This window comes from Fulmarus glacialis, unplaced genomic scaffold (genome assembly GCF_000690835.1).
Source record: "Fulmarus glacialis isolate BGI_N327 unplaced genomic scaffold, ASM69083v1 scaffold4364, whole genome shotgun sequence".
NCBI lineage: Eukaryota > Metazoa > Chordata > Aves > Procellariiformes > Procellariidae > Fulmarus > Fulmarus glacialis.
This window is the reverse complement of record NW_009209817.1, coordinates 70812-86616: the sequence shown is the minus strand read 5'-3', so window position 1 is coordinate 86616 and position 15805 is coordinate 70812. Positions and strand designations below refer to the sequence as shown.

At 41.5% G+C, this 15805-nt stretch overlaps 1 protein-coding gene across 1 annotated transcript in view; it reads right to left on the bottom strand.

Moving 5' to 3' along the window:
* LOC104076177 (thyroglobulin-like) overlaps nt 1–15805 on the bottom strand; it is a gene marked incomplete at its 5' end in the record, with an annotated part of 103803 nt that overhangs the window by 19183 nt on the left and 68815 nt on the right. The window contains 3 exons of the mRNA XM_009576948.1: nt 3255–3436; nt 11625–11792; nt 12519–12683. Of these exons, the coding sequence (XP_009575243.1) occupies nt 3255–3436; nt 11625–11792; nt 12519–12683 (515 nt within the window). The remainder of the gene's footprint in view (nt 1–3254; nt 3437–11624; nt 11793–12518; nt 12684–15805) is intronic.

Below are 15805 nucleotides of genomic sequence, written 5' to 3'. Positions count from 1 at the left end.
TTTATTTTAAGCCCATCTGTGAGACCACAAGCTATGGGCTGACTGACCACAATACTCTTTGACAGTTATGGTTGACAACACCCATATGAAACAAAAATTACTGTTCTTCACATGCCTACCAGCATGGGGTTTTAGAGGAGCAGATGGTCTTTGAAAACTAGGGAGTCTGTGGAGAGCGTTAGCTCTCGAGAAATGCTTTGAGATACATTTCACCACTTAAAACTGATTCTCAGTTGGTGATATGGGGGGGGAAAAAGTCAGTTATTCTGGGGAAGTAAAAAAAAAAAAAAGGAATAGTAACCACAAAAATGAAATGGTTGTTTCTTACAGGCATGGAATACCAGAGTTTAAAAAAAAAAAAAAAAAAGGAAAGAAAAAGAAAAGGAAACTTGTTTTATACCTGGGAAAAAAACAGAGATTTGCAGCTAAAACAATTTTAAAAATGGAAATATTTTAAAACCACAAAATACGTACAATGTATGTAGTTTATAACAACCACTTATGTTGCTTTCTCACACTTTATAATCCTGTTAAAACATTAGCAATTAATTATAACTTCCTTACATATAACTTTTCTTGGGTTACACACCTATGCTGGTAGTAAGTTTTTTGTAAAAAAGAAAAAAACATAAACCAAACCAACCAACCAACCAAACACCAAAAAACCAGAACCCAACCCCTCTTTTCTCCACCATGTATGTGATACTGATGTAGATGACTGTCATTTTCTAACTGCTGTCTCCCTCCCTTTCTCCTGTAGCTGGAGCAATTTCCAAAGTGTTTAAAGCAAAGGGTTATCACCAGATGTCCTGGTTTCACTACTCATCCTTCTGCTTGCTCGTGGTGACTCTTTAAGCCATTCACTTCTTTCCTTAGCCAAGTCATTTGCCTCATACTATAAACAAGCAGGTAATCCCTGTGCCCACGAGGCTGCTGCGGGGCGCCCGCAGGCCGAGAGCCAGAGGAGCTCTTTGTGTACTGCGTTCCTGCACGCAAGCGGTGTGCCAGCCATCGTAGCTTTGCAAAAGTCAGTGTTCGCACCACGCTGAGCCCTGGGCTGAAGGTGGATGATCAAATGTGACAGCCCTGTGTTATAACAGCTCCTTATGGAGGTATCTCTGGATGGGAAGAAGGGTTAAAATTTAAGTCCTTCGGTGTCCTATTATGGCTTAAAACCTTACCGATCTGACCAAAGAATTATAGCCCCATGGGTAATGGTGGTGATGGAAAGAGATTGAAGATGAGTTCTTGCTTTAATGCCCATGAACCACAGCGCTTCCACGTGTGCTGCATGCCGTGGCCCCAGACGCCGCAGTGATGGGTGGCCTGTCCCTGGGACAGGCTACGAGGCAGGGCAAATGTGGGACGGTGTGAGAGTCGATAAATGGCACAAAGCTCAACCCACAACCTTCTGGCTTGTTTACTCCGTGACCTCAATGCACCAGCACACCTGGACCACCCAGAAACCTTCCCCAAACAGATTTGGTCACTGCTGTCTTGGATCAGATGTTTCCAAGTGAATCTTGGCTCCTGTTCATCTCCCGCTCCCTGAGGCTCCCCTGGAGCAACACCCTGCAATTCTGATGGAGGATGAAGACCTACTCAAAGGAAAATCTTGTCTCTAAGGTCTCATGGAGAGGTTCATGGTGGGACAGAAAGCTGTAACACTGAGAGCGCAGACACCAGGACCTTGTAGCTATGATGTCTCGGTTCAGAACAGAGGTGAAACAGCTTGGACAGGCACACTAGGACTCAAACCACCAGCTGATAAAACACATCATCTTAGAAACGTAAAGAGTTTTCATAATGAATCTGCTCTGAAAGAGTTTTTTGATTCATTTTCTGAAAATCGGTTCCACTTAAACATTCAGCCCCTGACTTTGCACAGAGGCAGGAAAAAGGAGGTAAGGAGATTTCCCCGCAGTTTGCCTCCTTTCAGAAAAACAGGCCCATCCCTCCACAGCTCAAGATCTGTTCCCGGCTAAAGCAAACTGGCTGCCCATGGGGGAGAGAGGAAAATCTACAGTCGTCTCTGCAGACCAAACCACCATGTGACCCAAGCTAAAGATGTCCACCAGTCTCTATGGCCTACCCTAGCTGTCATGACTGCTGTGGAGTCCTAGTTCAACAGGGCAATGAACTCTTCAAACTGACTGTTATCCAGAACCGCTGGACCCTGATGCCATACCCAATTAAGGGTCGAAGCTATGCATAGGTGGTGTGAACACGGCCCACTGCTCATCTTCCACTTCCCAATGGTCCCTGCCTGCAATATTTCAATGCAAAGTGTAGGAGTGTATATACTGGAGGTAAGTTGCTCATTTTTCTGCTGATATTTCATCACTGTTTCCTTCGGAAAAGGCTGGGAGGCACTGTGAGTCTACAGTGTGTCCTGATGGATCAAACAGGCAAGAGTCAGATCATATGTTCTCCTTTCACCTCCACAAGAAAACTTCCTACAGAAGCATCCTAATGCCTGATTCTGCTTTCTCTCACCATGAGAAACCATACACAAAGGGAGCAAAATGCGGATTGGGTGATGTTATACAGTCACTGTACACTGGCATAAATGATTACACAGGGGTCAAGGAAATACGTGAATAAGCTTAAGGGGATTCTTCTGACATAGATAAAATGGAGATTAGCAGTGCACAGAATGGGGTTGGGACCCACTTTTCTGAACATTCACAAATGCTTCACCGTTTTACACAGGGTACTCACCTGTAGAAAGCCTGACATTATGAAGAAATATATTTTGCAGGTTTCATAATATAAAAATTAATGTAATTGCTGAAATCAAAGTTTTCAAACCTGACCACTCTCCAAATTTGCAAAAACTAGGAAAAGTATCTAACTGTATAATTAGGTGACTGTTTGTGAATAAAAACCAGTCTATTAGTTCTTCTACTGTCACAGGGGACAATGAGAGGACTCAACAAATAGTTGACGCAGAGTGTACAAACAACCAAGACATCTTTAACATGAAAGAGTACACAAAGAAGCATTAGTAGTCTGAATCCAATATACAGTTCAGGAAAGACAATTCAAACCTTTCACAAGGCATAAAAGTCTGTTCAATTTCTGTTTACCAATGGCATTGGAAACCTCATGGAGAATGAAATCATATTCTCCATTTTCTGTTCATTTGCGTAAGAATTTCTCAAGTTTTTCAGAATATAAATGCACACTTGAGATAAGCAAAACAAACCTTGCTTAACCCCAATCACACAGTTGTAACAGGATGGGTTTCTTACCGGGTGGCATTTTCCAAAGCCCTGGAAAAGGATGAATAATCATCGGTTGAGTGTTCGAGGGAGTAATACCACGTAGCTGCATCTTCAATGAACGAGTTGGAGTCTTCTCCCCCCAAAGAATTTTGCAGAGCCTGATAAAAGGCTGTTTTGCTGTTGGTTCTTCCTTGACTTTCTTCAAATTTCTGAGAACAAAATGCATACATGGAATTTACAAACAAAACCAATAGATTTTTAATGGAACAATATAGGCTCAGATCTCCCTCTGCTGGAATGAGTCCTCTCTGCTGTGATTTCAGATTCCTAGGAGCAGAATCATAGAATCATAGAATCATAGAATCATTAAGGTTGGAAAAGACCTCTAAGATCATCGAGTCCAACCGTCAACCCAACACCACCACGCCCACTAAACCATGTCCCTAAGCGCCTCATCTACACGTCTTTTAAATACCTCCAGGGATGGTGACTCCACCACTTCCCTGGGCAGCCTGTTCCAAGGCCTGACCACTCTTTCAGTAAAGAAGTAAGGGACAGTCCTACTTTTGCTTTCCCAATGCTATCACCAGCCAGCGGTATTGGCTTCTTCAAAACATACTATAGGGCTGAATCCCTGAGCTGGTAAATCCAATCATAGGTACAGTGCTGTGTGTATGTAGCTCTAACACTACAGAAACCTAGAGGTCCACATGGGTAGTTCTCCAGTGTGAGCGTGCCCAAAGCTGTCTTTCTGATGAGCTCCCTGCAGGGAAACTGAAGGGGTGAGAGGGAGATATTGCTCCTTTCCTTTGGAAGGTCCAGAAAGCAAACATGCCATATAGCCATTTCATGGCTATATCACTCTGCCCCTTCTGAAAACATCTACAAAGAAATGTGGCTGCCAAAAGGCCTGTAGTTAGGTCCCTTCTGGACTAATACCTGCCTTAGCCCTGGAAGAGAAATCCCCCTCCTCCAAATCCCAATGAAAGTAGCAGCCGTGATCTTCGAACTTCATTACCCCTAGGGCCTTTCAGAGAGACCCACCCTGAAATGCCCTTTTCCTGACACCTGTGGTCTGAAACCTTTCCTGACATAACGGCATTTTCCCCAGAACAGAGTGCCCATGTCACTGCAGAATTACCGATAGCAGGGGGACCATCTCCTGTGCCAAACTGCTTACCCCACCCTATTTTTACCAAAGCTAAAGACTGCTGGAAGTTTTCACCACATCTTTTTTTGAGGAAGTTTTTTATTTTATCAATTCAGATTTTTCACCTTTTTTTTTTTAAATAATTTATTTCAAGTTCAGAAACAGAGCCGAACCTTCCTGTGGATCAAATCCTTTCTAAAGAGGGCACCTTGCAGGTGCACGCTGGCTGAAACTTGGTATAAGAACTCCAGAGAGAAAGATCTAATAAAACATTATTTTGGGCAGTCTGATGCAAAATAGGCTGGTGTCTGCCCAGTCCAGTTACCATAGATGCTTTACTGAATATAGTATTGTGATGGCCCGCAGCTGGTTTTCATCATGCAGCTAGGTCTTTCCACAACCCTATACAGAAAGTACAGAGGGAATAATTACTTTTCAACAGATTCACAGAAATGAAAGATGGAAAATAAGTCCCTGTCTGCTGAGGCCAAGGCCTGTCCTTACTGACGTACTCTAACACTTTGTGCATTTTGATTAACTGACTTTACAAGGGATTTCAAAACACTACCAAATATCCTAAGGTCCAAAAAGATCTTGGCAATTTTCCTTGTATTTATAATAAATTCTTCTTTTGCTAGATTTTGGCCCATGCAATGTGAAAAGAGTCATGTGGTGCCAGTTTTAGTAATACAGCTGAACTTCAAAAAAGATCTGCGACTCACACATGACACGTCACTTCATGTGCACAAATGCCACATATGAAACCACATAGCACACTTGCCTGCAAAATCATTCAGATTAAATACAGCAAGGACACGTATATTTTTCTGCAAGAAACAGAAATTATTGCTGAAGACCTGACTGCAGATTCACTGAATTCAAAAGCGATCTTCCCATCAGCTTCGGCACATATCAATTCAGCTCCCTAATAACCAGCAGAAGCATTGCTGCTGTCTAATTAGGAATCTCTCATTTGGCGACTGGAACTGGTGGATTTGGTTAGCAGATATGGATAAGAACAGATGCTTTTCTGTGTCAATGCAGAGCCCAAGCTCTTATGTGTAAAGCATCCTGTACAAAGCAACTTTCATGCAAAGCTTTCATTTTGTTGGGTTTTTTTTAATGGATTTGTTACCTTATTCTACACCTTTCATGGATAACTTAAAACAGAGAGAAAAAGAAAGAGAAAAAAACCTTAGGGTATTGATTATGTACCCTAGTGTCCTGGTTTCGGCTGGGATGGAGTTGATTTTCTTCCTATTAACTGGTATAGTGCTGTGTTTTGGATTTAGTATGAGAATAGTGTTGATAACACACTGATGGTTTAGTTGTTGCTAAGTAATGTTTACGCTAGTCAAGGACTTTTCATCTTCCCGTGCCCTGCCGGGTGCGCGGGGGGCTGGGAGGGAGCGTGGCCAGGATGGCTGGCCCAGCTGGCCCAGGGGCTATTCCATACCATATGACGTCATGCTCAGCATATAAGGCTGGGCGAAGAAGAAGGAGGGGGGGACGGTCGGAGTGATGGCGTTTGTCTTCCCAAGTAACCGTTACACATGATGGAGCCCTGCTTTCCTGGAGATGGCTGAACGCCTGCTGCCGATGGGAAGTAGTGAAGGAATTCCTTGTTTTGTTTTGCTTGTGTGCGCGGCTTTTGCTTTCCCTATTAAACTGTCTTTATCTCAACCCACGAGTTCTCTCACTTTTACCCTTCCGATTCTCTCCCCCATCCCACCCGGGCAGAGTGAGTGAGCGGCTGCGTGGTGCTCAGTGGCCGGCTGGGGTTAAACCACGACACCTAGGAACTGATCCTTCACTGCCTCATCAACTACCAAGCACCAAACAAACATTACAGTTGAAAACCACAGAGAAGGAGATGGATCATCATACAACACGTGGTTAAGCTGAGGAACTCCTTGCCACGTGGCTTTGCGGATGCCAAAATTGGTGAAGATGAAGTTTCATGAACAAGTTTTTAAATTTAAAACAAAAAAAAAAAATCAGAAAAAAAATCAGTTGATGGTTATTAGTTAAGGAAAGACCAATTCAGGCTAGGAAGTCCCTGAGCTGCAAAATGCTAGAGGTTTGGAGAGCGTTTAGCAGAAGTATCAGATTTGCTTACCCTACATCCACTCTTAGCCACTGCTGAAGACAGCATTCTGTGCTAAATGGGCCCTTGATCTGACTCAGTGCGGTCGGTGTCAGGTTTTTACTGCGTCTATGTACTAGTTTCTGTGATCTTCAAAATGCCCCCAAAATTCTGGTGACCTTTCTCAGCAATCATTGATAATAGAGTGGGGTCCTTGAGATGCATTCAGTCAGGTGAAAGAGGACTCAACAGGCAGAGATGGATGAGAAACAGAACTGGCATTTGCAAGACATTTTGAGATTTTTCATCCCAACCAGCACTAAAATAGCACAATCTGAAACATGACGTCTCAAGTGTCACTTTGGCTACAGTATAATATAAATTCAAACATCTGACTTTAACATGATAACACAAAACAAAGCAATGCATTCAAAATAAAACCCATGGAACATTAAAAAGACAAAGCATTTTAGCTTTTCAGAAATTGATTCAATTTGACCACTGTTCCATGTCCAACAAATGTTTCCCATTAGAAAATACATGACCAAGGAACAATTTTCAAATAGCAGTAGATATAACAGCTGCTACCAGATTAATAGAAACAGCTGCACATTATGTAAAAAAATTTACATTCTACTAACCTTCAAAGAGGTATTAGCAACTGACCTCAGAGTTATAGTGGGGTTTTCAACTAATTTGGGAAAGTAAGTAAGAAAATAATTAAAGACAGCAGGTGCACCTCTTTCTATTGTTCTGGTGACGCAAAGCGGTCATAAACATTGTCTAAATAATTAGTTATATAGTGCTTACTGTTCTTGTTCCTGCAACTTAGCTTCTGAAGCATATGAATGAATCTGGTCCAGTGTTTTATTTAAAAAGAAATTGTAGCAGTTGGCAGACCAAACATTTACATCTTCCAAGGGGCAAAATGTACTTTTTTGACAAACTGGAATAGTGATAACACTAATAGAGTGTGTACAGATCTTACGTCTTAAACGGCTTTTGATAAATGTTGTCACAAAAAATGGTGAAAGACCTGCCAGCCATTCAGCAGAGTGTTTCAAGGATTCCAGCTAGTTACAAGGTGAAGTAAAGAGCTGATATCAGCCCATTCTCCTCGCTGATGGCATTTATCAGGACAATGCTCCCCTGGTCATTACAATTAATACAACATATCTGCTATCTGTTGCATGTTGCTGAATACCTTTATCCATAAAGAAATTTACTGAGTAATATAGTGCAGGATGGAAGATCTGGTCTGCATAGATCCAGTTACTAACATGGGGTAAATAAACTAGATTTCTATCTATCCACTCCCTTATGTCCTGGTACTGGCTTCTGCAGCCAACTAGATTTGTACTAAGGAGGGAAACAAAAAGAAAGAAAACACATAAAGTGCAACCTTAATCTTCCAACTAAAAAGAAAGTTAACAATCCTTCCAATGTGGAGATTACATAGTAGGCACAGAACATATGGAGGATATAAACAGGGCCGTACTGACTTACATGCATATACAGACAAACACAGATATAGATCAGCATGAGTGACTGTATATTTAATGCCAGTTGGAACCATTAGATCCTCCCACCTGAGCATCACAAATAGCACAGGGATAAAGTTTTGCCCAGTTGGGAATTGAAATCAACATTTTTAGAGGTTTCTGCTCAGCTGCCCTAATCTATGACTGCTCAAAGCTAATATCCCTGAAGGTCTGCCATGGGAATTGCAGTTAACGGGTTCAGTCTTAACCGTTCCATATGCCACATAAGAGTGCATTATGGCACCACTTGCCATTCCCTTAGCAAACTCTGTTTTGTTTCTCACTTAGTTTCAACCATCTGATGGCTGCACTGGGGATGAGTACGAAGTGCTCCAGGAAGTGGTAAATCTGTCTCAGTTCACACGAATAAGCATTCAAGTGAATGCCATAAAACGGTCATTTTCACGGGCAAGACATTGAGCACGAATGTTCAGCATACTCTCTGCTGCAAGCATCACTGGGAGACCTCAGCCTTTAACTGTAAACAAATCAAACACAAATGTTTTGCTAGCACATAAGTGATGCCTTCTGTCTTTCTGTTTCATTTTTAATAGTAAAGGTCTTAACAGGCATAAGCCAGTGTTGCAGTGGGAGTACAGAGACACCCAACACAACCAAATGCCAGTTAGTCCCCACAGAACAACATGGCGCCAACTGGATTTACCACCTTCAGGTCTGGTTGCAGTGTAGAGGTCTTACTCTCACTCCTAAGACTCGACAGCATGCAACTCCAGTCTAAGGTGGTAAGATTTGCATCACATCTCAAGCTTGCTTGCATCCAAATGGCTAAAAGTGTCTCCTCACCATTTGCAGGATCAGTATTAATAAAGCAAGACCAGGATTAATAGAGCAAGCCCTCGGCTGAATTTGCCAGCACAGCTATTCCCAGAAACTGGTGGAACAGGTCAGCAGGGGTTAAATTTTTCTATCCCCCACTCTTTGCATCTGACTACACTGTAATCAGTCATCCTAAAGGGGATGGAAATGAAGGACTTTTTGCCAATTGCATACACTTGCCACAGGACCTTTTAGCTGTGCCATTTACCTACCCAAATACATGCATGGTTCTTCTCTCTACAGAGTTGGAGCACATCCATAGATGGATTTTCACCCTAGGGAGGTTTGGTCCCCTCTTTGTAGAAAAGATTAAATAACTTCATTGTAGTCAGAGGCAAACTAGGAACTATGCCTTGGTTCCCTGAGTTGAGTTCAGTGCTCTGTCCACCAGCTAAGCCCTCCCACCTTCCTTAGTATAGCAGTAAAACCAGCTTTGGGGTTTCCCAGAAAGATGCAAGTCAGATCTACCTCAAGGGAACCCTTATAACGAATAAAGTAGAAGAGTGGGATGCAGTGTGGGTTGTCTCAAATCCTTCTTCTGGGTCTATTATGGGGAGAGGACAGTTAGCACGGATCAAAGATCCCTTATGACATTATGACAGAGGAAACAGGTCACAGACTTCTCGGTAACAATGACCACCCACACCAGTTTCTGCCACTGTAGCTAAATACGTCTGTGGCCTACTCAGGACTTTATCATCTGACTTTGACTGCAACCAAGCGTGGTCATGGCTATGACATACAAATGCTCTTGAGGACCTGGAAAATGCATGGTTTTAAATAGCTTAATGACGGAGGAAGCATTACAGTTTCCCGGCAATTCATACGCTAACTACGTGGACACGGAAGAAATCAGGAAACTTTAACCTTGCAGCAAGTCTTTAAGAAAACAATCTGAAGACAGGAATACAGACTGGTCAAAACAGTCATATTCCCTCAAGCCCTAAAAACCTGAAGGCACAGGAAAATAGAGATAGAGGAAAATGTGCATTAAAAAATCATCAGTTCTTACTGAGAACATGAAAACAGCTTAAGGATGTCAAAAGGAAGAAAAACAAAATATAACCACCTACCATGAACATTGTGAATTTTCTGGAACAGAGATGGACTCTGACTTACAGCAGTAGCACCAGGTAAGGTAGGTACTATTATAATAGCTAGTAAAGAGGTAACGATCCTTCTAAGTAAGGATAGTTAAACTCTTCCCAAAGGAGATCAGAAGATCTCTAACAGTAGGAGATTTTAAAACAGGTCTCTCAGGTTGAGGTAGATACGACCATTTCTTAGGGTTGAATTGCACCAACTTTTTGAGTCCCCTTCCAATCTTATTTTCTGCAAGCCTTTAAATAAAGAAGATATTCCAGACTTTATTTTTGGAAAGGCAACATTTTACTGCTGAGCTCTCAGTTACGAGTGTTTTTCCTTTTCATTTCAACCTGACAGTGCTGGCTTTTAGCACTTGTGGCTTTCATTAACACCATGATTTTTTGCATAATTTCTAATACACCATGGAATTTTATTTCGGTTTTGCAGACCACTGTCACATGTGGCAATAGTGGCAAAGGAAAGAATTTCACTTCCTAGTCTTCATCACATGACTTGTAATGAGGTTACTGAGGTTTATTCCCTTCTCACCGGGTCTGGATCATTATCTGCAGGCCTCCAGCATCACAGTCCTTTTCCTATGCCTGACTTCCTCTTTTAATTGATTCCAAAAGAGAAAGATACATGAAATAAGAGCAGGAAACTTCTGATGGAGACTAAACAAGCAATATGAACTTTATTCAGGGGGGTCAAAAAGCCTTCTTTGAAAGTAAAGTAAGTCCTGAAGTAAATTGGTCTATGTGTTATTGGCTACGAGCAAAGAGAAGCTGGGATTAACCTTTCACTGCTTTCTAAGAGATTAAATCCACACAGTTACAGAAAGATAGCAACAGACCTGCAGTTCACTTAGATAACCCTCAAAATAATCCCTGCTGTGTTACATTCTCCTGTTGATTTCTTAGCATATATCTGAGCACATTGGAACATTTAATTTAATTTGGCAGTGTTAAACACGGAAGTGCTATTGTTCCCATCGTAGAGAAGGACAAATGAACTAGACGAGGTTGATATGCTGTCTCAAGAACAGACAGTGTCAGAGAGTTCATAAGAAGACACAAAATTCCTCTGGGTAGACCTTCATGATTTTGAGGACTTTTATGTCCAAAGTACAGCATGGAAGAAATTCTTTTTCATTTCACCAGTTTATGCCCTGAAATCCCAGCCCACACATCAGGCCAGTGCTATTCTTAGTCATAATTAGTCCATATTCAGAATCATCTTTACAAGAAAATATACTTCTTAAAAGCACCAAGAAAAAAAATGTTGACGCAAAAAAAAACGGCAATGGAAAAGACTGACTTAGCCCTGCTGCACAGTGAAGAGCATCATAACCAAGTTATGAGCTTGCTTTCTTCTTTGTGATATACAACTGAGATTGCAATATAAATAGGATTTCAGAGACAGTAAAACATACTGCTGCATATTGGTACATGCTAAATCATTGCTGATCTTTTATCTTTTCATATCTCCCCCAGTAGTGTTAATCAACAAATACAATAATGCCATTAATCAGCCTAAACAGGACTGGCTGGAGATGGACAATGCCTTTGCATATTTGCATTGAGTATAATTCACAGATTGTAGAAATCAAAAAAGATCTGTCCTGGCTGCATATGATTACCGTCATCACTATAGTAATAGTAACACCATCAGTTCCTTAACAGTGAGTCTCTTCTTACCTTAATTGCCTTAGCTCTGCTGATCAACCCATCTTGCTGAGCACTTCCAATGAGCAGATCTACTTTCCGAAGTTGAGGGCGCTGCAGGGCTTTAGCTAAAGGTTCCCGAAGGTAAATTCCATCCATCACTGGACCCCAGTACTGGAATGGACCACTTACAGCTAGGAGCTAGATTAGCAAAAAAGGAATAATAGTGCAGTTAAATTAGCTTACCTTGGTCATTTCCTTTTTACTTATGTTTCAGAAAACTGAGCTGATAGCCTTCACGTGAACAAGTGGTCAGTTAATGTAAGTGCAAACTCACCATTGGCAGGCAGCAACGCTTTTGCTGACAGTCTCAGTAGGTGAAACGAGCTGAATAGGCCAAGAATTGATGGTCTTATAGTCATAAAAATATTGTTTTAAATTAGGGATTGTCTCTATGCTGGTCCTGATGGGAAATGTATTACCAGTGGGTGTTTTAATCTGTGGGTAAAGGATCCACCTCTAGAATCATTTATACTGCAGCTATCACATGTCTCCCACTTAAGAAACAGAGCACTGATATCCCTCCCCACTTTGTCTTCTGCCGAAAATGCAGTTACTGAAGCTACAGACAGTTGATTCTCCTCTAGAGTAACACCCAGGGGCAGACGAAAGGGGACTGAAAGAAGGTAAAAACTATCTTTAGATTAATTTTGGAAGATGTGACCAAAGTAGCGTAAAAGGAATTTAGTTTAAAGAAGAATCAAGCTGTCAGTATTCGTAGGTCAGAGGTGGATGTGATGGACATCATCATCACTCCACCAAAGCTAGTCCAGTTCCTCTTTCACAGGGATTCAGCCCAATTTATTTTTTAAGCTTCCTCACGACTTCGTGTCAATGGCAAATTTTTGATTCCTTGCCAATGCGTACCTTAGTCTGTGCATCATTGAGGACACGAGCAGGTAACTGGCGGAGGCAGGCTACAATTTCCTCATTGGTGGATGAAGGGCATCCCACATCTTCAGCCAGGGCTGCTGCTTGGGTCTGCACTCTCCTCGTAGTAATAATGGATGCTGGAGAAAAAGCTGAACCTCCCTGGAAAAGAAAGACAGTATTAGTCAACGCATGTTGTCAAAACACCTGGTCCCCTGGTGCAGGTAAAAAAAGATGAGAAGCAAACCAGTTGCAGAATGTGAAGCACTGGTATTTAAATCATAAGAAGCAAGTTTGAACAATCAAAGCAAAGGGGAGAAGGATAGGTTTGGCTGTTTCCAGCTCTGCCATGGTTGTTTTGGAAGACCTCTGAAAAGTGTCTGTGTTATGTATATAACAAAGTCACAAATCTTTCTGAAAACTTTGCTGGAAGGAGGAACATTCAGACAGGAGTGGATACAAAGAAGGTGCTGTGAGGAACATCAGGGAATGGAGAGCCCATCCAAGAGGAGACTAAATAGTTTTAATTCCTTAACTGTGATAGTCAAGGACTGAGAGCAGGCATGAACTTTATAAATGAATCCATGAAGAAGAGTTATTTAAACCTTAGGACAATGCTGGTACAAGGCCAAATGGGCATTAACTATTCATATTGAGTGTAAATAAATTTAGACTAGAAATTCTGAGATAGCTAACCCAAGGAGTGGTGAGAGTTTAGAAGAGCTATGAGCAGAGGTAGTAGGAACAAAAGACTAAACCAAGCTCCAGAAGATCAGCCAGAGCCAGAGCACGTCAAAATCAGAGCACGGGCTACAGTCCAATCTCTATCCCAGACTCTTTGTTTCTTTTCTACAGCTGTGCTAACATGGAAAAGGTCCTCACCAAGAAAAGATGGTACAACATTGTTGAGTAACCATGAAAACTGCTTATTGAAAATGCAGATAAATTAGCATAAATCTGATAAGATCTGACCTAGAACAGAAAGGCTGGAATAGCTCTGACATGGTTCAAATGACTAATTTCCAAACGTTTACATCAGTTTACTATAATAACTGCTAAGATTAGCTTCTGTCTTCTAAAAAAAACCCAAACCCTAGATGCATGATATGAAAGATCCTGATCTATTCAACCGATTAACTTCTTACTGAATTTGCTCAAAGCATAACTACAAGTCTGAAAAAACATAAAACCAGGAGCAAGTTAAAAAGAAACAGAAAACAAACAGCAAATCCTTAATTTGAAATTGTCTCAAACCTTTGAGCCCGAAGAACTCTGTGCAGCCCTGGCCAGCACCCAGGACATTTTTTATATTTCAAACAAGCAGACCCTTTGATGCTAATAGGATACCATTGCTCACAACTAGAGAAATTGGTTTCCAAAAATAATTAGAAAGAGGTTATTGTTTGGATGTAGAGACAGTCTTTTTAGTTCACTGTATGTAGAGGTTCCAGTGCTATTACCTTCCTGAAAGGTTTCTCTTCCTTTTTAACGGATCTGGAAAACAAGCACTGTTATTAGCTTAATGACTAAGATGCAGATGGCTGCACATAAGCAAAGGAAAAAGCTAATGTTGTCAATCCTGGGGCACTAGAAGAGCCATCTCTGGTTTTAAGAGGGCAAAGAACTAAAGAAGAAGAAATAAACACTGCTTGGTCTTATTCCTCACTTCCACCCTCGATTGAGATGAGAACTCAAGTGAGCAATGGGCTTTATCCTCACGTGGGATTTGTGGTGGCCTATTTTGTGTTTGTAAAGCATGATATTTGCCAGCTGCTGACTAGGTGCGCTGACTCAGTTGGTCATGAGAGAGAAAGGAAAATATCCTGGATGAGAGTATCTCTGTGTGTGGGTGTGTCCCCAAGACGCAGAATGAGAACGTTGCTTTTTTGCCTGGCCTTCAGAAGAGCATGTTCACCAGAACTAGGATGAGTGAGACTAGAAAAGGGATAACACGGCATGCCAGCTTCCCTCAGAAGAGTAGCTTCCTTGCTTTTCATTTGGAGCAAGGAATTATGTGCCTCCTTGTTATAGCAGAGAAATTAGACCTAGGATTGTACAATATTTATCCACAAATCTGGCAAACATATTCTTCAACATCAGATCTGAACATGCTCAGCATGTTTTATCAAGTATCCCGTACCTCTAAAAGGCATTCATTTAAAACAAAACGGAACAAAACCATAAAAAATTAAAGGGCTTCAATTTCCCAAATTCTGTAAGTTTCACAAATTTTTAAAGTGGCAGTTTCTGTGGAAATTCTGAAGTTGCCTAATTAAAAGGCTAAGTTTGGTATGGAAAGAGAGTACTGAGATCAGATGACACAGAGAATCCAAAAATTCATTGGGACCAAGCAAAACATCTTAGTGTGTGCTTGATTTTGAACACAGGTCCTCCCAGGGATTTCAAAAGCTGTGCAAAGTTCCCCTGTCTCTGAGATCTCTACAAACTGAAAGACCGCCCTTGGGTCAAGTACTGAATCAAACAACGATTGCAAAAGGTTCTGGGTAGAAGTGTCCCACAAGTCCTCCCTGCAGAGGGAGAGCTAAAAGCCTGGTCAGGCAAATCTTCATGTCACGGCACTGGGTGTGTATGGGCTAGCATTAGGTATGGTCTAAGCTTGACGAGTAAAAGAAAACCCCAAAACTTCTGCAAATACATTTGCGAGGTGAGGAGAATTCTTGTTTGGAGCCTTACTCTAGCTGTGGATATTTTCTCTTCTTTGCATGAGTGATTAGAACAGGTTTACGTGCTCTTCTTTATTCTATTTTTTTTCTTCTATTTTCCATGGTAATGGCCACTTCCTCAGTTTGCTTTTTCTGATAACATCCGCATTCAGGAAGCATGTCTTGCATTTGGGGTTTGAAAGAGATGTGGTATCCACTACTGTTATTCATGTTTAATTTTTATTGGGACTGGAAGCGGGTGATAGAGGAACTTGGGACATCATTCAAGTAGTATTTGGAAGCAATATGATTATGTTCCCTCCCCTGGTACATCTGAAATATGTTCCAGGCTCTGGAAACAAGGCTTGTCTTACCGCAGAAGTTAGGCAAGCAGAACTGTACCAGTTCTCTGTTTTTCAAATTCACATCACAATTCAGGCTCATTGTTTCCTCATCCTCACCAAAAAAAACTCAGGAACAAATAAGTGAGAGCAGAAGCTGGAAACTGCCCAGAATTAAATTTCTTCCTTTTTGAGCCTGCAATTTTCACATTAAAAAGAAATCTTCCCTAAAGGCTGTAGCCACATTAGAGGCAGACTCAGGACACAAAGGATAACATAG